The sequence below is a fragment of the Sycon ciliatum genome, chromosome 3 (genome assembly GCF_964019385.1).
Source record: "Sycon ciliatum chromosome 3, ocSycCili1.1, whole genome shotgun sequence".
Taxonomy (NCBI): Eukaryota; Metazoa; Porifera; class Calcarea; order Leucosolenida; family Sycettidae; genus Sycon; species Sycon ciliatum.
Genome location: NC_088645.1, coordinates 35,525,019 through 35,546,578, shown reverse-complemented (window position 1 = coordinate 35,546,578; position 21,560 = coordinate 35,525,019). Strand labels below are relative to the sequence as shown.

Genomic DNA, 21,560 nt, shown 5'->3' with positions numbered 1-21,560 from the left:
AGTCGCTCATGCAGTGGAGATCGAGCCACATCTAGAGCCCCTTACTGGCCTTAGTGGAGAGCACCTTCAGCCACGCACCGCGGTGAGAGGCGACCAAGCTCGATTGGATGTGGTGGCAAATGGCGTGTACGGCGGTCGTTTTGAGCGTTCATTTTTGGATGGAAGGGTTTTCAACCCCTATGCTCGCTCCAATTCATCGTCGTCTATTGCCTCTGTCTACCGCAAACACGAGCAGGAGAAGCGCCGCTTATACGAAGCACGTGTGCGAGAGGTGGAACATGCCTCCTTCATCCCTGTCGTCTACGCCACATCAGGTGGAGCAGGTCGAAGTGCTAATGCTGTGGTGAAGAGGATCGCAAGTCTCATGGCAGAGAAGAAGTTGCAACCCTACTCACAAGTGATGGCTTGGCTGAGGTCGAAGATCAGCATCTCTCTCTCGTCAGAGCCTCTATCCTGTGCCTGCGCGGTTCAAGACGTCCTAGGGCACGCATCCATCTCAACCCGGACAATATTGGTCTGGAGGTGGTTGAGGCTCGGCTTTCCTCGCCGTAGACGGACTCATCTTCTTTTGTGATCAGTGTGCAATTGAACTGTCTTTTTTCTTTTCTCTGTTTATTCTTTTTACCAGGCGTGGGCCATCCCCTGGACTATAAAAATGGGTGCCTTATTATTTTTTCTCTTTTTTCATCATGCATTCATCAAGAAGGATTATGTATTTCCAGGAACACAGATGCGCATGCAGTTTACGTAAGACTTTCCGTAGATCGACTACGTTTTTTACTAACGTAATTACGTTATGCGGAACCTCTCTATTATCGTAACTACTGTTGATCTACTGTTTCTCTGAAATGAGTCTGAAGTGATATGAAGGCAGGAAAAAAATAGATAGGGTCTTGGTCGAGCGTAATCGGATCTTCTGATGTCATGCGTACACTCCACACCAGCGCAAGGCCGGTCTCGAGGCAGGGCACCATTGTTTTTTTATCCAAGAGTACCCGCGACTCCCCGGGTTCCTCTCAGATGTGTACGGTATTATGACGCAAAGATCCGATTACGCTCGACCAAGGCCCTATGCAAAGCTGGATCAAGTGCTGATGGAAAGTTAGTTAAGGTACGGGCTTGGTTGGATGCGCTGACCACCAAAGGCAAAGGTCCCTTGTACGGATACCACCTGAACCCGAGTAAATCTGTCCTCCTCGTCAAACCGGCAGTCCTCGGGCTGGCGCAGGAGCTATTCAGGGACACTGGGGTGACCATTCGTGTGGATGGGTGTTGCTATCTAGGTACTGCTGAGTTCCTACAATCCTATGTCGAGGGCAAAGTCCAATCCTGGATAGGCCAGCTGGAGCGTCTAGCCGTCATTGCGTCGTCTCAACCGCAGGCTGCCTTCTCGGCAATCACCAGTGGCTTGAAACACAAGTGGTCCTTTCTGTGCCGCACCATGTCCAACGCTGCTCAAAGCTTTGGGCCACTGGAGAGTGCTATCCGGGACAAACTGATCCCTGCGATCACCGGGCGGACGTCAGATCTGCGAGGAGGACCGCGCTGTGCTTGCCCTGCCCTGCCGTTACGGGGGGGCTTGGTATCATTGACCCGACCCAGCTGGCCTCTCAGTATCAGTCATCGAAGCAAATCACCAGAACCCTACAACACAACATCATCCAGCAAGTGATGCCGCTTGGCGATGCTATCTGTGATGGACAAGCAGCCAAGAAGGCAGTTCAGACGTCAGCTCGCAACGCTCTCCGAACCCACGCTGCAACTGTATGCTCTTCACTGACTTGGTTGCAGACCAACAGCGCACAGTTGAGCTTGCACTGCCGCCAGACCCAGGACTAGAACACAATACCTTTTTTTAGAAAGCTGCCATAAAGCAGTTTTTATTGCTATAAATATTAGTATAATAGAGAGGTTCTGCTATACGTGAAACGTAGAGAAATCACGTAGAGAGCAGGTGTCTGGGTTAGAGTCTACGGCTTCGCGTGTTTTGGCTCCAGATTTCTACGCGGAGATGAGGTTCTCTACGTTGTGGTACACGCAGAGAAAATGCGTACAGATTTGCTGGGTATCGATCACTAGGCACCGGCGGATTATGCCGGCATAATTATTGGCATAATTTGGTGGTTGAAAATTTGGAGCATAATTTGGTATCCTTTCGGAGGTAGGAGCATAACTACATGATTGTACCACAATTCTAGTATGTAAGCTACACAATTGTGTACAACGCACCTGATCAGTGCTGGTGGTCTGCATGGTAAAAGGCTCGGAGTACAGTAGCCCTTTTCCAAAGATTCTCGCCCTTTTTTTCGCAACTTTCCGTTGTTTTGGAAGAAATCGCAACTTTCTTCATTTTCTTAAACTACCGGTACTTCGCAACTTTTCCGCAAAGATGTGCAAAGAAGCGCGCTGGAGGAGACCATCGACTGTGCAAGCTATGGTTATTGCTGTAATAATTAAACAAATGAGGTATATGTTCGGTCATGGTGGAAGGAGAGGTGGAGCTACGGGAGAGATGAGCTGATTATTCCCAGGGTGAGGGTGACATCGGTTGGACGAGTATGACGATTACGAAGACAGTTGAACATGATAATTTTCAAAGGTAAGAAAATCGAGATTCCCGGCGGAACCCATGTGAAATTGGTGCGGGCGGGCGAATTTTATTTTGTTCCCATGTATGTACGTATGTATGCATGCCATGTTGAACTTTTTTACAGCATTTTCCGGTATTTTTATTCATTTTTTTACAGACAACAGTATACGCGGTTTACCCTTTCGATTTTTCTATATTTCGGCCAACGATGGCCCTGATCTGTACATTAGGGAGTCGTACAAGCCCGGGTTTGTGTGACTCCACGTCACAGATCTACATGACACGATCAGTACTGTACATGTATGAACTGTTCAAAAAAAAAAAAATGGCTTTGGCTCGATTTTGGTGCGGGAGCCTCCCGCACCTGCATGCAGCAAACTGCCAAATACAGTATGGAAGGGGAAATTCCCAGTACACATTCCACGTGACTTCTCTAGGTGAAACGTAGAGCAGAACAGGATTTCTTTACGTTACAGGAACGCGAAGAAAGTTCGCGTGATTCTTTGCGTCGCGTTCCCAAAACGTAGAGCAGAACCTCCCTGTAGTGACAGTCAGTAGTGTACTCTTGGTACTGTACTACTGTACTGACAGTACTGTTCATGTACGTACGTACATGCGCATTTCGCCATGCGCATGTACTGTGGACGTGCAAGTGCAATAAACGCAAATTATGTGACGTCAAGGCAGCACGTGATGTTGTGAAAGCTCGGGCTAGCTCGGAGTTTTCTGTTTGCCGCGGCGCTCCCCCCCCCCCCCCCCGGCCTACATACAGCTGTACATAGCTCAAATTTGCTCTGCCCACGCGCACCAGATCAATTCTCTGAAATAGTATGTGTGTCAGCGGGATTCACTGTGGATCGCCATGATTTTGGAAGAAACCGCAGCATGTGTGCGTGAAAACCCGAGTTGAGAAACCAAACCGACCGAGCGATTTTTATGAAACGTTGTACGGGAAGAGCGTAAATACCCGGGTTTTTTTCGGAGCAAAATGGAATCGAGTTCCCAGATACGTACGTAGGAACATCACCACAAAAAAATTCAATAATCATGAGACAAGGGAGTCGTAAAATACCGACTCCCTGTATGAGACTCACCGGCAACGTGGTCAAAGACCGAAAATCCCACTCACCACAGCATTCTACTATAATCGGTTTTGATATGCATGGTGCTGCACAGCTAGCACACGGAACCAAACGTCAAGGGTCAACGCAATATTAAACCAAGGAAAACAAACAATTGTACAATAATGTACAAAACGTATAAAACAAAAATTAATGATGACGACTAAGCCCACAAGCAAACGGCAATTCCGCTTTGTATTGAGCAAAAAAAGTATACATGTATATTTCGAGTGTGGAGAAGTCAAGATATAAAGCACTACAAAATGTATTATAAGCCATTGGGAGACAGGCACTGCGAGGTTTGTCAAGGAAAGGACGTTGGAAAAGCAGCTGGAAACGTCAGCCAAGGAAAAACAGTACGCACTCACGGATGCTGCTGCTGATGCTTCGGCGGAAATAACTACAGAAAGCGGATGCTCCTGCCGCTGGAGCTCGCCGCACTGCCGTACGACAGTCGCGAGTCGGTCAAGTGTCAAGTCAGTCGGCGGCAGGATGCGGAGCTGTAACAGTAGTAGGGTTAGCTACCCCGCTGATAACAGGTGGGTAAAACGTGGAATCAACTTGGGAATAATAAAAAAAGTAAAGTTTGCACGTCCGCGTTACCACCGGCTATACAATTGCGTTGAGAAACACAACCAGCTTAGGAAGTTTCGCATGTGCCAGGCCACCACCATGCCTGTGCTACCAGGGTGGCAGATGCAGCGCCTAACGGCGAGGGTGAGGTAATAAGACAAAATATAATTATAGTAGGCTAGGCTATGGGTGTATAGTGAATCATTCTATTTCCTACAAGTGTAGCTGCTCAAAGCAGAGAAAAACTCCAGCTGATAACAGGTGCCATCTGGCGAGGAGTCCAGAAACAGGCAAGCTATAAGTCAGGCATCATCAAAGACGTGAACCGCACCCATGATCACAAAAGTGATACAAAGGCAGACCAAACGAAGTAACGGAGAGAGAGAGAGAGAGTGTGTGTGTGTGTGTGTGTGTGTGTGTGTGTGTGTGTGTGTGTGTGTGTTTGAGACAGAGACAAACAGGCCACCAGTACTATTTTCCAACTCGTTGGATGAGCAGGCGGCCGGCATGTACATTCAACGTGGCGCTACCGAGGCCGTAACCAGGCACGGCGTCGCCCGTTGCCGCTTTCAAGCCAGTACCGTTCCTACGCAGGCGACCTGCCTCGCTGATATAGTGCATTGGCGAGTCGTCAGTAACCTCCGCCGTAGCGTCTGCCAAATCAGGAGCACCGGTCGGCAGAGAGAAGCCCAAGAGAGTTCTTGATCGGTCTGAAAGGGACGAGAAAAAACCAAACGAACCAGGGAGAGCAAGCAGTGTAAGTACTCGAATTTCAGAAATTTTAGGTGCTTGAGATTTTCGGCATGCGGGCAAAAGGCCAGGTTAGGTGAACAGAAATTTCAGGTACAGAGAAGCAGTTCCCTATTGGATTACGTGTGTTATTGTTTGTTCGGTTTATTGAAAATCTCGGTATGAAACTGACGCACCGAAAGCAGCGAAAATAAAAGCACACCGAAAATTTGTGAAATTGCGGCACTAGTACGCTGTTAACAAGGCGTAAGAGGGGGGGGGGGAGGGAGAGGGGAGAGTGCCAGTGTCAACACAAACAGACACTTACACTCTTTGAGACGGTAGTCAAAGGCGGTGGCGGCTGGCGATGTGGTGGGCATGTGCGACACGGCCGTCGCCGTCTTGGCACTGAACAGCGGCACCAGGGTGCTGGACGGCATCGACGGCAGCATCACGACAAAGCAGAGCGCAAACAGCTGCAGGGTGCAGGGAAGAGCACAAGCAAGGACGCACGTGCACACATACACACGCACACAGAAAAACGTAGAGGTTAGCTGTCGCGCAAAACACTGACCAGCAGATTTCGAGACACACGGACCGTCAACATCACGGTCCAAAGCTAACTGTTTCACACAGCTGTATTGAGATACGAGCTGACAGTGAACTTTCCCGGGGTAATTTGACTTCTTTGACTGGTGATCGTGACGAAGGCACTTGAACGTTTCACGCTGGCTTCTACTGCCTATCGCCACTCTGCAGGTTGATTGAAACACCTTCGAGTGCATGAGGTCCTTACCAGTAAGCCGTAGCGTCCAGACATTGACTTAGCGGCTGCTGACACCGTCCCACTGACCTGCTGGCGTAGCGTGTCCACTGTCACCAGCAACGACCTGAACGTACAGTAGCAGCAACAGCAGTAGCCACACGCGTGCACGCACACACACACACACACACACACACACACACGTGCATGCGCGCACACACGTACACAGAGAAGAATGACACGTTAGAGCAAGACCACAGATCGGCAGCAGCAGGTGCAGTACAAAATAGAGAGTAAATTATTGTGTTTGTTGCTGGGGAACTCACGACGGCAATCATGCTTGCACTGCGCAACTCACACAGCTCACACGGCTGAAGAGTTTTTTTAAACCGCCGCCGCGATCCCGCTGCATAAAGAAAACACTCAAGCTATCCCTGTTCCCAGTACTGCATTTGACGTTAACACTGTGTGTGCTTCAGCAAGGCTTCCCTGCATGGCACTCACTTATTCTGTTTCTCCAGTTGCTGAATGCGCTTCTGCAGGCTGGCATTATCTGACGTACATGCCTTCATCCTGCACAAACAAAAAATGAGGTCATCAAGAAGAAACACATACTAATGAGTCGATGATGTCATAATTAACACACTATTGAGTCAATGATGTCATAATTAAAGAAGAAACACACGCTAATGAGTCGCACACGAGTACACACACACCTTTTTTCCAGGCCTGTGATATAGTGCTTCTTCTTGCGGCGGGAGTCGGACGCCGACAGTTTGTTCTTGATCTTGCGACGAACTTGTTTTAGTGCTTTCACCTCCATCTAAAAAAGTAGCAGTAAAACAAAGTACACAAAACAATGTTAGAAGAGATAAACAATACACGGGAGAGAGAGAGATTCTTCAAAGACTGAGGCAGAAATTTGACAAAAAAAGGAGAAAAAAAGAAAGTGCCCCCTGTGAGGATCGAACTCACGACCTTCAGATTATGAGACTGACGCGCTGCCTACTGCGCTAAGGAGGCATCTGGTGAGCTGATTGATAGCAGCGCATGTGAACGCCTCGGTATCCAGAAAGAAACAAACTCCCACGGAAGAGCACAAGCAAAAGAAAAATACAGTGTAGAATACCGAGGAGGTACATGTAATTCTGCGGAACGGCCAAATCTTACCGGATTGAACGGCAGCTGTTTGGGCACCGGGTAGCCATCCGCCTCGAGAACTTCCCTCTCCTCGTCCGTGAGAAAGCGTCGCTGATGATTCCAGAACTGCACAAACGTCAAGAAAAACGAAGAGCAAAGCATACTGTGTGACAGCAGCTCTTATCCAAACTTTACAATTATTCCCAGCTCGACGACTGAAATACCAGGGAGGCCATCAATCTCCTTCCAGTTGGGGGGGGGGGGGGGGGGGAGATGGAGTTGCAGAGATCCGGACTACGCACATGCTAGTCTGCGTTGTACGTCGTACGAAACGTTCCTCGAGCGTGTAATGTGATTTTCCGCCGCCGTAGACCTCATATACAGAGTTACACACTATTGGGAGCTTGTATACTCATGCTAATAGGGAATGAGAGAGTTCTTAACGCGGTTCACAACGGCAATTACACCATACAAACAATGAAAAAAACCGTACCATTTTCTCTTCCGAGTTGAACGCCGTCGGCCCTGACATCTTCTCCTGTTCCTTTTCCTCCAGGCAGAAGTCTTCATCGCCGCCGTCGCAGCAGTCGTCGTCACCAGACGACGGACTGCCTACAGACGCTGACGCACTACCACCCCCTCGGCTGCCGTGTGTCGACGTATCCATGGCCTGAGCGGACGACGATGACGAAGGAGCTGCAGTTCGGTTCGCGGTCGTCGTTGGCAACGCCGCCGTCATCGTCGACGACGATGCCTGCTGCAGCACGGACTCTCCCAGGACGAGTGCCGCACTACGACCGCCACGCAGCAGATTGTCGGTGATCGAGTGCGTAGAGCTCAAGTCCGCGCCACTGGCAGCAGTATCCGGTGGGCTGGCAACGCCGCTGCTTAAGTTCTGCTCCGGCGTATGCGGGTGCAGATCTGAATCGTAACCTACGGGGGGGGGGGGGGGGGGGGGGGAAAGACGCAATGCACACGAAAAAAACGCGAAACACACAAACATCCAGATCAGATCATCGGTCGCTGTGAGCTTTCACGACAGTGTGCGGACACACGAGTGTGGATACACACACGGACGTGTGTACATAGCACCCCCCCCCCCCTCCACACACACACTATCGCTCACACACACACACACACACACATGCGCGCGCGCGCGCGCGCGACAACACCAGACTAAACAACGCCGAAACAAAGCCTTACCGGCGTCGGTACTGGAAGACGCTGAGCTCACAGCTCCGGGCGACATCTGCGGTACCGCCATGGGCGGTGATTCAGACGACGGAACTGGCGACGTAGTCTGAATGCTTTGCAACCAGCGGTGGAACTTCTCCAGCTGGTCTTGTGCGCTTTCATCCAGCTTCTGTCCCTGCTGTTGAACTCTAGCAAGAGCGCCAGTACCCGTGATTGGTGAGTTTAACGTCCCACTTGTCCTCACCGGTGTCGATGTCTGGACAGAGCCATTCAGCACATCCGCCGTGAGCACGCTATTAGCAGCTCCGCGTTTCGGCAATGGGTCTTGAGCAGGGGCGAACAGCTGCAAGAGTCCCTGGTAATCGTCGGGAAGCAGATCGCTATGGTCGCCACCGAAGTCAGCACCGACGCCAACGCTGCCGAAAAGCTCATCGTTCAACAGGCCGGCCGTCTCCGGCGTCGGGAGCGTGTCCGCCGTTCCGGACTGCAACTGCTGCAGTTCCTGCAGCGACAGGTCGACGTTGTCCCAGTTGACGGTGCTGTCGAGCAGCGTTTCCATCCAGTTGTCGGGCACGTACACGCCAATGTCGCTGCTGGGCTGTCTCGGCGCGGCGTCACTGCAACCGTCCTGCAAGGGCAACGCATACAATATACAGAATTGTCACGGCAGAGAACAGATCGCCATATGAATACAAGAACGTGAGCGCTAACACATACCCATGACTTGGGCGTGCACACACGTACACACATACATAATATACATACACACACAAGTAAAAAAATCACACACGCACACATGCAGGGTAGGAAAACTCATCATCAAGCAGCCTCACGAGAAGAAACTCCTGACAAAACAGTATCATACCAGAGTCACGGAGTTCCTGATCGTTTAAACCTGCGACGGTAAACCTGCTCTTTACCGTACGCAGCATACCACAACTCGAACGTAGTGGCACTAGTGCACGTGGGAGAGAATTTTACAGTGCAGCAACCGCATACTAGTACCGCAAGTCCAAATTTGAATTAATTGCAACCACATACCAGGCTCAGTATTTCGCTGATTGGGCTGCCGCTGGATGAAGCAGCTGCAGCAGACATGGCCTCGCACCTTGCATAGTTATGCTCCTCGCCTGCATGGAGGAGATGAATGGATTCGTCAGACGCCGCTCTCTCCATGATCGCTCAGGTCACAACTAACTCTGTCTTTCTCCCAAATTGCGCGACGCGTTTATGATGGTGCTGGGGGTCCTTGCTTGCGGATATAATCAATATTTTTTAGGCTGTGCAAAGTAATTCGCTCTCCAAGAAGCTTGTAGGAGCGCAATGGTGCCCGACTTCCTCTCGATGCTCGAACAAACCCGTCTGCTGCGAGCTGAGTACTCCTTCAAGTAAGTAAGACATGATAGTTCAAACAAAACACTGAACTTTGGCCTTTGGCAGCATTACATCACCCAGACGGAATGCCAACGTGGCAGTCTCGTCGTGGCAGCATAATGACATCAACACTCCGTCATGTCATGTGATGTGAAACGGCGTGGAACCATGCATGCATGCCTGCATGGCTAGGCTTGTTTGGACTGATCAGTGATCATGGTGATCAGATAGGCTACATCCTGGCATGGCACAACTAATTACTTACTTGCCACTTCAAGGCACTTGACAGGCTTGGCTGGCACGGTCGGTGGCATGGCAGTGATCTGGTGATGGCACCCACACATGCACACAGCAGCTAGCAGTGGCCGCTCCCTACAAAATTTAATTATTTTTAGTACAAACCCGTGACCCTGCGCTGGAGCTGCGGCATGGCGCATGGCCTACAAACAATTATTTATGAGTTCGACTTCGAGTTTGCAGATCAGAGTGAATGGGAAGTAAAGAGAGCGAGTCTGCTCTGAAACCTTTTTCCTAGGGCTAGGCTACAAAAGACAAGTAAACGACATAGCTACATGTACATACATGTACATGACTTTTTTGTATTGTACTACTATTGTTGTGGCCGATAGCGTGTGGTTGGCAGGTGGCAGTACCCTGCAGTGGTAAAAGGGTTAATTAAGTCCACGCCATATGTGGAGTGAAGTGTGCTGAGCATCCCCTGGTCAGGCTGATTTTGTACAAGTAATTGTACTCTAAGTCATGATGCACATGTTTGTCACTGAGTCTGTAGGTGCAAGGCGTTCCAGGCTGACTCGGACGGTGACCTGGTGCCTGCCGCAGTGAACTGAATTAAGTGAAGGGGTTAGTTGGGGGCCCTGTTGCCTATGTGCACGTGCACAGTTACAGTTGTTACTTGTACTGTTGTAGTCGTGATATGCATGATGTCGTTGTTGTTATCATGCCTTCATGCCATCATGGGGATGGCCAGGATCGACCTGCATAATCATGATTGATAATCGGTGGAGCGAAGACCAGGACTCGGTGGCAGGAGGGCCTAGGCCAGGCCCAGGCCAGGGTGTACTGTTGCTGGCAGCTGCAGTCTTGCAGACTGCATGCAGTACACCATGGTACACATTAGCACAGCTCCACTAGCCTAGCACTAATAAGGCTTGAAAGTGCTACGTCACAGCATAGCAACAATTTCAAAAATTCAAAAACTGGATCCACTTGGATCCAGTTTTTGTATGGATCCAAGCACATTTCAAGCGGTCTTACCCACAGCATGGTGATGCAGCCAGTGAAACTGACTGATTTGGCTACTGGGGGCGGGGTTACAACTGGTGGCGAAATAAAAGTCACACCTGCATGCGACATGAGTGGGTTGCTATGTACCCACATACTTACTAGGCAATAGCAAAGTCACACCTTAGTGGATCCAAAAATAGAAATCTGATGTCAACTTACTACTCCCTGGCCGTTTTGACGTCATCACTTTCAAGCCCCATAGACCATGTAGACCGTCGACGTCTCCCTTCATGACCGTACAGTTCTGGCAACTGAAATCCGACCCCCCGAGCGGTGCGCTCACATCGCAAAGACCCAACACGGGATGGTAAAACTACGAAAATAGAGACCGCTAGAATGTGAACCCACCGCTCAGGGGTCGGATTTCAGTTGCCAGCACTGTATATCTAGCCTGGAACTACAGCTGTAGTAGTAGTAGTAGTGATGATCAGCGCATCATGGCTGCCAGGAGTCTAAAGCCTGAGCAAGAGGACGTACATGTACATGTACATGTACGTCCTCTTGTGCGGGCAAAAAGAAATACTACATCATACTCATTAGCTCAGTTTTCATCAGTCAGTGTTCCGGAAGTGCAATACTACATCCAACGCATGAAAAGCCGTAAAGCCACCGGACCAGACAATGTTCCAGTTGCTGCTTACAAGTTAATCAACGATGAGCTCGCTCCCTCACTATCCAAGTTGTTATCTGAATCTCTGACGTCTGGTGAATTCCCAGCTCCGTACAAGTCAGCCCATGTTCGCCCCATCCACAAGCGCGGTGATAGGTCAGTCTCCTCCAACTACAGACCAATATCACTGCTCCCCCATATGTCAAAGTTACTTGAGCACATAGTGCATGATCAACTCATACGCTACATCCAGAATGCACCACCCGCACTGCAACATCTCCCTGCAGAGCAATTCGCCTACCGCAGAGGCCACTCCTGCGAAGACTTGCTGACTTGTGTTACCAACGATTGGATGCTTGCCTTGGACAAGGGTGACTACGTAGTGGCTGCCTTCCTTGATATGTCAAAGGCCTTTGACACTGTCAACCACAACATGTTACTTCAAGAACTACTTGAGATTGGTATTGGCGGAGTCGCTCTGCAATGGTTTCACAGCTACCTTACAAACAGACAACAGTGCGTGGTCACTAAGACTCAACAAGGGCAACCATACACAAGCAACAGAGGCGTTCCACAAGGCTCTGTTTTAGGGCCGTTTCTATTTAACTTGTCCGTGAGGAAACTCCCCGCTGTGCCCAAACACTGCAAAGCCCGTCAATACGCAGATGATGTGTCTTTATACAGGGCGGGGAAGAATGTCCAGAACTTATGCAAAGACCTCACAGAGGACATCATCAAAGTAAAGGAATTCTTGGCAACGAGAGGTCTTATGTTGAACTCCTCGAAAACCCAGCTTGTTGTGTTCAGGCCAAAGTCGAAACCTCTTGACCCCGATGTCAACGTTCAGATTGAAGATGTCACCATCACCCCTAGTGCACACGTGAAATACCTCGGTATAGTTCTTGACGAACATCTCTCCTTTGGAGTTCACATTGCACAATTAGAACGTAAAATAGGCTGTAAGTTAGGAATGTTTAGAAAGGTCCGAGACCATTTAACGATCGATGCTAAGAGGGCTTTCTACATCTGTTCCATTCAGTCCATACTTGAGTATGGGTCTAATTCCTTTGCTCACTGCCTTTCTGCCTCCCTCCATGACCGTGTTGTCCGACTTAGTAATAGAGCGCTGCGTATTGTATTTTGCATGCCCCGCCTATCTGATGTCTCCCTTGTTCTTTCCCGCTACCATATCATTCCCTTGTCTGTCAGGTACCAATTCAAGCTGTACGTTCTAACGTACCGTGCGCTTCATGATCTGGCTAGTGTCTTTGTTGCTAACTGTTTCTGTCTCCGCTCTAATTCTACCTGCACTAGTTCTCGCACCCGCTCTCAAGTGTCCTCTTCCCTTGCTCTTCCGACAGCCAAACGTCGCTATGGTTTATTTTCTGTCACTTTCCTTGGCTCTGACCGCTGGAATGCCCTCCCAGCGGAGGTCCGCTCAAGTTCTTCCTTGCATACCTTCCGTAATTCTGTTCTTCATTTTTTAGGGTACCCTGTCAAAAGGCCTTAGGCCTGTGGGGATTGCCCTATCAAAAATTTAATAATAATAATAATAATAATAATAATAATAATTAAAAAGCTTCCGTGGAGATAAAAATGTAATCAACGCAATAAATAGAGTAAGCTGCGCACTCAGTACAAACACCATAAGCAAAACTTGTTTTCATGTATAATAAATAAGCTTGTTCCTAAACGTTTTCGTCGCCATCTCATCAGAGGATTACTGGCAAATCAACAAAAGCTCTTAACTCAATATATATACGCACAATGCAAGTAATAATTTAGACCCTAACTAGCGCGATAAAATGAGAGCTGAAAGAAACATTACACCATTCAACGATATCAGGTGACAACAAATGCGATAAATTCACCACTAGAAAGTTACCAAGCAACCACAAACGAGAACTACTGATCTAAATTCACAAACAATTTCAACGTAAACAAATTCTTTTTCTGCCTACACAAAATCGGCCTGGTGGTAAAAATGTAAATAGACTCCAATACACGCAAATACCTTTGACTACGTGAACGAGACCAAACAGAAAAGCAATCATCAGCATAACTAGAACGACAATCACTATTCTGAACAAGATGGTTGGCGATAGAAGATTCATACACCCTAACAACGCTACTAGAACCAGTACATACTTTGGAATTACGTGACAATGAAACCGACCTGACATTCCTTGCCGCTACTGCCAATCCAGACGAGGCAGATGTAGATGTCCGTACCAAAGGCACATAAGGTGTATGAATCTTCTATCGCCAACCATCTTGTTCAGAATAGTGATTGTCGTTCTAGTTATGCTGATGATTGCTTTTCTGTTTGGTCTCGTTCACGTAGTCAAAGGTATTTGCGTGTATTGGAGTCTATTTACATTTTTACCACCAGGCCGATTTTGTGTAGGCAGAAAAAGAATTTGTTTACGTTGAAATTGTTTGTGAATTTAGATCAGTAGTTCTCGTTTGTGGTTGCTTGGTAACTTTCTAGTGGTGAATTTATCGCATTTGTTGTCACCTGATATCGTTGAATGGTGTAATGTTTCTTTCAGCTCTCATTTTATCGCGCTAGTTAGGGTCTAAATTATTACTTGCATTGTGCGTATATATATTGAGTTAAGAGCTTTTGTTGATTTGCCAGTAATCCTCTGATGAGATGGCGACGAAAACGTTTAGGAACAAGCTTATTTATTATACATGAAAACAAGTTTTGCTTATGGTGTTTGTACTGAGTGCGCAGCTTACTCTATTTATTGCGTTGAATAATAATAATAATAATAATAATAGTACATGTAGTACTAGTAGCACTATTGAGTAATCAATGAGACCAAGAGTCCATACATGTATTATGAACACAATAATAGAAAAGCTGACAGGATCGCTTTTCTAAATAACCGCATGCAGGGATTTATCGGTCAAGGCCATGAACATGTCTGTACATGTGACACTAGTGTGGTATCCTGGCATACATGTACGTCCATATCGATAAGATGTGATAAAAGTCACCAAGGCAAAGAAGGTATTAAAGAGCAAGCAGAACACAATGTTATTGATCCGTGTGTCAGCAACCTTGACAACAGGGCCAGCGGCCAGGGCAAATAACACCAAGACTACGACAGCTTTTAGATTAGACAGCATGCCAGGATACCACCTGTGCCACATGTACAGACATGTTCACGACCTTGATCTTGTATTGTGCAGTATTACTACATCATTACAGTCATACAGTCATATGTACGATATCGGCATTGTTAGATTGACAGCATGAAACAAGGTGGAGGACTATAACAAGGTATATCTACATGTACATGTACATGTATTAAATACCAAGAGTACATAACCGTACTCTTGGTAATACTATTACTAGTTTTGAACTAGGAGCGGTGCCTGAGCCTGAGCTATTGTTTGGCAGCTACATGTACAATGACAATGTACGTGCAGCAGTTGACAGTTGACTCGAGTATTGGGTATAATACCATGTACAATGATGTATTAGCAATTTAGCATGCATGCTAGCTAGCTAGCAGCAGCATCATAATGACATCATCGTGAGATTCATCATACCAACTAAGTAGTATTAGTTTATTTATATTTGTAGTTACTTTATCATTCTACTCTTGACCATACTAGTACAATGTACTAGTATTCATAATAATCATAGATTCAGGTGTGCTGTATGCTGGTCCCGAGCTCGAGCACCTCGCGCGCCCTGCTGGCCGTTTGGGTGCCGATTTGACCTGTCAAGTTGACACTTGTCACGATCACGACTGTCTTCCGCTGAGAGCATACGAGCAGTCCATCGAACCTTGCACTCGACCCGCAACAAACTGGCGAGAAAATACCACTCCCTAGCTAGATCCCTGCTCAATGAATAGTGAATACCCATACTAGTAACTACTAGTATTCACCACCAATCTATAGTGTTTCTCTGAGTACGTGGAGGGTGTGTAACAAAGCACGGTGAAAACTTCACGGCTCGCTTGAGACTCGGTCAGACTGAGCTTTCCACGTCCGCAGGAACGCCACAATCCCGGTCAAGGATCAAGGCGCAGATATCGATACGCTCCAAAAAGAGATTATTGCTCATTATGTAGCATATACTGTAACACGTGTAGTTTTCCTCACTGTTTATTTCTATTGCATGATTTGCATCAGGAGATCCCCTCGACAGGCCATCGCCTCTGGGAGATTCTTTAACGAGAGAGCTTGGAAGCTCAGGGCCCTACGCTATGCTTTTATGCTTTTTTGCCTAGCTCATCGTACATGTTTTAAGAACTGATGGAAATGTCTTTTTCCGTTGATTGGCCACATCACTGTATTGCAAAAACGTTTCCACATTTCACGTCAAATTTGAAATCGATCGGTATTTTTGCTCTCGCATGCATCCATTGCTCAATCATGCATCATTTGCCTAAACGACAAACCTTGGCCTGCGATTTACTTTGGCCGGTTGATACCAAGCGGCGAAAACAGCGAAAGTAAATCGCCATCGAAAATTAGTTGATTTTAATACAGTAATCGGATTTTCTGGCCTTTTTGTAGTAATACATGTACATTGACCTGCTGAGCCAATGACGACGCCGAATGCATGGTTGCCTGTGGAGCACATTACATAACTTTACAGTCTCCTAAAATACGTATCCTGTCCGACGGCAAAAGAGGCTGCAGATTAAAATTTAGTTTTTCTGCGCGTCGACAGGATGTCTGCGACGCGAAAGTTCAGCTCGCGTTATTTGGCTCGCACGTCGAAAAATCAACGCGAGTGACCTGCTGCTCACGTCGAAATTTGAACATTACATAACTTTACAGTCTCCTAAAATACATATCCTGTCCGACGGCAAAAGAGGCTGCAGATTTAGTTTTTCTGCGCGTCGACGGGATGTCTGTCCTGACGTTTACTGGGACCGGCGCTGACTCTGCGGATCACGGGCGTTCTGGACTCGACGGGATGTCTGTCCTGACGTTTCCTGGGACCGGCGGACTCTGCCGATCACGGGCGTTCTGGAGTCGACGGGATCTCTCTTCCGACGTTTCCTGTGACCGGCGCTGAATCGCTCGTTCACGCTTATTTTGGAGACGACGGGATCTCTCTTCCAAAGTATGTTTATGGTGACGCATCCTATCACCTATTCGGCGTCTATTCTAATTTAATTTCCTCCTCGTCTCCATATTTCTTTCCAGAATCTCCCTCTACATCAGGGAGTCGTATACATAATTCGACGAGTATTGGTACGGTACGGGACAGATACAGGAGCCCGCAAATATTGTGGACAGCTGTTATGTACAATCCTGTAGAGCCTTTGTAGTCACAGATACGGGACAGATACGGGACGGCTACGGGATAGCTCCAGCCGTGACACAAACAAACAAACAAACAAACAAACAAACAAACACCAAATTAAAGCTGTGTGGACCCTGGCTAGCGCCAGACGTTACTGAAGTAACGTCTTCTGCATAGCTACGGGAATAAAAATTATTATTACAAGATGGCACGTGACTACAGTCTACAGACCCACCACAACGTGGTCGAAGACCGAGGACTGTTCCGACCTAGGCATCCGCTGCTTCCACCGTTGATTGGGTGGGACCCGGTGCCGGTGGCCTGGCACGAGAGGCTAAACCTGTGCTGCAGCAAGCGCAGCAGGTAGCACCATGGCATGGGCATGCACAGCCCATGCCTGTGCACCAGACGGGCAGCGCTACCAATGGCAGTGGTGTACTGTTGGGCATGGACGTACATGTACATAAGTGTGCTCCCCATGGCCATGGTGAGGCTCGCGCTAGAACTAACAGGTAACTATAACTTTGGCATCCCTGCTGGTATTAATTAGCTGTAGTGTTCCTGGAGCCTCTTCCTGGCGGTTCTCACAGTCCCAGCTATGTACTCCTGAGTCCTGGGCACACAGCGAATAAAACAACATACCATTGGTGTGCTGCGCTGATGTGTTCACAAAGAGCGAAACAGCATGCTGTCCGCAGATTGAGTACCATTACCGGTACGAGTACATGTACATGTACATGTATACGGCATGCATGTACTTGAGTAGACAACATACCCATACCATGGTCACGGGTTGGCGGTGGTGGGGGTGGTGACCGGTGGTGGTGGTGGTGGTGGTGGTGGTGGGGGAGGTGGTGGTGATGGTGGTGGTGGTGGTGGTGGGGGGGGGGGGGGAGGTGGTGGTGGTTGGGTCACCAGGGTGACATCCTGAGACAAACGGGGAACACTGGTATGACATACATGTACACAAGAGTCCATAACCCCCCGGGGGGTTATGGACTCTTGTGTACATGATACATGTAGCGTTACAGGCATGGGCATGCTGCAGGAGACTCCGAAAGTGTACGTATAGGATATTACCCAAGTACGAGGGTGTTACCTCCCGAATATCATCCCGACTGCGTAGCAGGAGGGATGATATGAGGGTACGGTAACACCCGAGTACGCGGGTCAATATCCTACTTATCCCAGGTACATCTACGCATTTTGGGGATCGACGCAACTGCGTTCTGAATACAATTACCAAGGTACAGCTATACCAAAAACAAAATGCTGCCTTTCTTTTCAATCCAGTCAAGGTTTGAGAGCGATGGAGCTCGGGAGACAAGTTGCATTTTAGTAGTTGGACGAGAGAATTGACGAAGATTGCACTGTTATGATACATAGTCATTTGGTTCCAAGTAAGGGCCCTACTTCAAGTCACAGCGAGATACAACGTCATTATGGATGCTGGTGCTGACTTCCTAATTCCTTGTCATTGGATCGGCGTGGAACTTTCAACGGTTTGGGATCCTTGCTGAACACTGTCCGTGCAGCAGTAACCACATTGTACATATCGTCGGACATTGGCACCAGTGAGTAAAGTGCATTTCGTTGTATCAAGACTCTTCGTTGTATCACTATCGGCCACTATGCAATCAGAAGAACGTTGATCTTGTTATATTATAGGCATACTGGATTTGTAGCAGCATCTACGTTTTAGATTGTTCTTGTGGTAATCGCACTGGATACAATGTCATGATAATCACTGCGGGTCGCATCTTGCATCCATATCTTATCTACATCACACATGGATTGCTGAGCTCTCCTTCTTTCACACCGTGTTGAATATTCTGTACAAGATTTTTCCTCTCACTTTCACGTCTTGCACTTTTCGTGTTGTTACGGTATCTCTCCTTGCAATTAGTAATTTTCACTCGGATGGTGATACTTTGTGTAGTTTTCGAGTTTACAAAGAGTGAATGAGAACAGATGCACTTCGAAGTCTCCTTTGTGTCGTAGTGCTGAGTTGAATAGTGATTGGAGTTCGTTGTTTCTTTGTGTGGAATCTGGTTTTGGACGTAGTCGCGGAGGTAAGTTCTCTCCGTTCACTTTTGCTGTACCGACGGTGCACTCTGCATTGGCATGCTCCCACCCTCTCACGGTTCTGTGTAGTGCATTTTGTCGCTGGGTTCTGATCGAAAGGCTCCAGTGGCAAGATGCATTGCATCGAATCGAGAGGGGGTACCCGGGTGGGGGCATGCCAATATGCAATGCAGGGTGCACCGTAGTAGGTACGGTGAAAGTGAACCCAGTTAATAATGAATATCATCCCGCGCGGGATTGTATTGGCTATTATTTCCCGGTCAGCAAGGCTCCTGATTGGCTGAAACAGGCCTATAGTACCGTACCATATTCGGGAGGTAACACCCTCGTACTTGGGTAATATCCTATACGTATCCGAGGTACTTCTTTTTCTTATCCCTGCGCACTTCGGTATGGATGAATGCACCCGTGATCCGGACAATGACAATGTTCGACGAATGTACGTGTATGCAAGAGTATGTTATCTGAAGGTCTTCTCAGAACACGTGAGCGAGTTACACTGCTTCACTGTACATCACACTATTATCTGCATTTCAGCATGATACTTGATAGCACGCACAGTATGTAGATCGGCGCCCTCGTCCTCCCTTTCTCTCGTCTCTCCTTTCTCTCGTCAATCTCTCTCCCAGACACTCATTCAGGACGGGACAATGCAGAAGCTCGCAATCTAGCCTAGACAAGGAGTGCAGTGATGGACTCGATCGCATACCTAACTAACTTACTAACTCGCTTGTGCCCGCATTTTTCCATGTACACGTGTGTGCTAGTAATCATGTTACCGGCTAGTTTTCCTTGGCTCGCCGTCTGAATTCAACATGTCGGAGTTCTTTGGTCGAGCATGCATCATGGCAAGCACATGGCGCACATCCGCACTAACAGAACTGGACCTCACGACAAACACCACCAGCCAAAACGATGTCATGGACAAAAAAAAAGGTCAGCTTGATAATGGATGGATGTGTACGATAATCACCTATCCAATAAATTTAAATTTCACGGTTCGCGTGAGACTCGGCTGGAAGCCCAGTTTTCCGCATCCGTCATGGGAACGCCACCACCCTCTAGGATCAAAGGCGCAGATGCAGCGCCTAAACGGTGGGAGGTGAGTAGATCAGACCCACCACCAAGTTGTCAAAGACCGAAATCCCATTAGCTGCATCCATGTTACCCTCGTGCCAGGCCACAAGTAATTAGTTCCCAAATAACTGTGGGTCGCAGCACGGCTGGAAAAATTCCTTCCGCTTCCAAGCACCTATCCAATAGTCTATTATATTTTACCGGTAAAATTATTCTTACAAGTATCTTTTTACATCTTTCCCTCGAGTGGGTCTATTGTTCGGCAATTGTCTGTCATAGTCACCACTATAAATAAAATCCAATCCATCCAAAATTGTGGTCCTGGTCTGGTGGATGATCAGCTTGTTGATCTTCTTCTTGGTGTGCTGCTTGCATCACCAGATCACGCATTGTACTTGTCTTCTTCTTGGTGTGCTTGCATCACCAGATCACGCATTGTACTACTACTTGGCTGCTACTGTGGCATGTTGTGCATAGTCTTTCTCATCTTTAAAGAAAAATACTTCAGAGAGTTCAGTTTTCAGATTCAACTAACGAGCGATTTCGTTACTTCAACAGTCCAAGGAACAGATGGACACAGGTGCTGCTGTCAGTGTCGGCGCCGGTGCTTGATGCTCTAGTATTACTTGTATTATCAAGAGTACTTGACATAAACCTTTTATGTACTCTTGTTATTAATATCTACATGTATACTACATGTATACTATTCGTGAGTCAGTCAAGTGTCAAGTCAAGTTAGTTGGCGGAATAGCGCGAGCTCCTGTGTGGGGAGCGAACCCTTTCTTATACTATACTGTACGCATTTCAGCGATGTTTGAGTCTAGATCTAGATATCTGCAGCTCGGACTGGAGTTTAGCTCAATGAAATCCGATCGAGTGAATCAAGCTACCGGTAGCTTGCGCACTGCATGCACCAGCCAAGCGTTTACATCTCCCTGTTCGCAGGTCTAGGGCTGCACAGAGCCCGGCGTGGCGCTGGCTCGCTTGCCCGGATTTCATTCAGCAGTCATGTATAATGTACATTGCACAATACTAAAATAAAGTCTGCTGTGGCACCATTATCCCTAGACTCGAGTGAGAGACCTACCGGGGTAGATCTAACAGATGGATACTATACTATACGCAAGCTGCAGGAAACGCAACTCAGAAACAGGAAACCATGATGCAGGCCATAGACAGTCATGCTATAGCAACCTGGATCCGTAGTGCGGCCTGCTGATACAGAGTTACAGGCGGACAGATGGACAGGGAGAGGAAATAGGGAGTTATCAAACATAACAAAGAGAGAGGGTGGCAGCTCTACACCATGCAGTGTGCCTGCACAGGTCGCTCGTGACTCGTCATACATGCACACGCCAGGGGCGTAGCTGGTCCCCCTTTTAGGGGGGGGGGGGGGGGGTACACGGCCGCATATGTATAGGATGGTTAGTCACATACCAAGGTATATAGTGCATGTCATTTAAGGTCATTATGTGCATGTTGAATCTAGGTCGAAGTTTTTATAGGGGGGGGGGGGGGCACGTGCCCCATGCAGGCTACGCGCCTGCACACACACAAACACACACACACACACGCGCGCGCACACACACACACACACACACACACACACACACACACACACACAAACACACGGTGGCAGACTCACACGCCACATGCATACGCTCATCGGCCCGCGGTTCAAGGGCTAAAAGCACCACCGCACGATTTACACGAGGAGA

The 21,560-nt window shown here is 48.0% G+C and overlaps 1 protein-coding gene and 1 non-coding gene across 2 annotated transcripts; both read right to left on the bottom strand.

Moving 5' to 3' along the window:
- Positions 1–3,786: 3,786 nt before the first annotated feature.
- LOC135812067 (uncharacterized) lies at positions 3,787–9,468 on the bottom strand. Its single transcript, XM_065325396.1, has 9 exons — positions 9,152–9,468; positions 8,120–8,738; positions 7,410–7,849; positions 6,947–7,042; positions 6,493–6,599; positions 6,281–6,349; positions 5,810–5,903; positions 5,342–5,489; positions 3,787–4,994 (listed from the first exon to the last, which is right to left on the bottom strand). Exons 1-9 carry the CDS (start codon positions 9,284–9,286, stop codon positions 4,756–4,758), a joined length of 1,947 nt encoding a protein of 648 aa, XP_065181468.1. The 5' UTR covers positions 9,287–9,468; the 3' UTR covers positions 3,787–4,755.
- Positions 6,727–6,799, bottom strand: Trnam-cau (transfer RNA methionine (anticodon CAU)). The gene has a single exon. It is a non-coding gene; the product is annotated as a tRNA-Met (tRNA).
- Positions 9,469–21,560: the final 12,092 nt, after the last annotated feature.

Excerpts from the sequence above, each read along its gene's own strand:
- LOC135812067 (XM_065325396.1), bottom strand. The coding sequence starts at position 9,286 with ATGGAGAGAGCGGCGTCTGACGAATCCATTCATCTCCTCCATGCAGGC. Across the intron at positions 7,850-8,119 it reads GTCTTCCAGTACCGACGCCG|GTTACGATTCAGATCTGCAC; the intron begins GTAAGGCTTTGT and ends CCCCCCCCGTAG. Across the intron at positions 6,600-6,946 it reads AACAGCTGCCGTTCAATCCG|ATGGAGGTGAAAGCACTAAA; the intron begins GTAAGATTTGGC and ends CTACTTTTTTAG.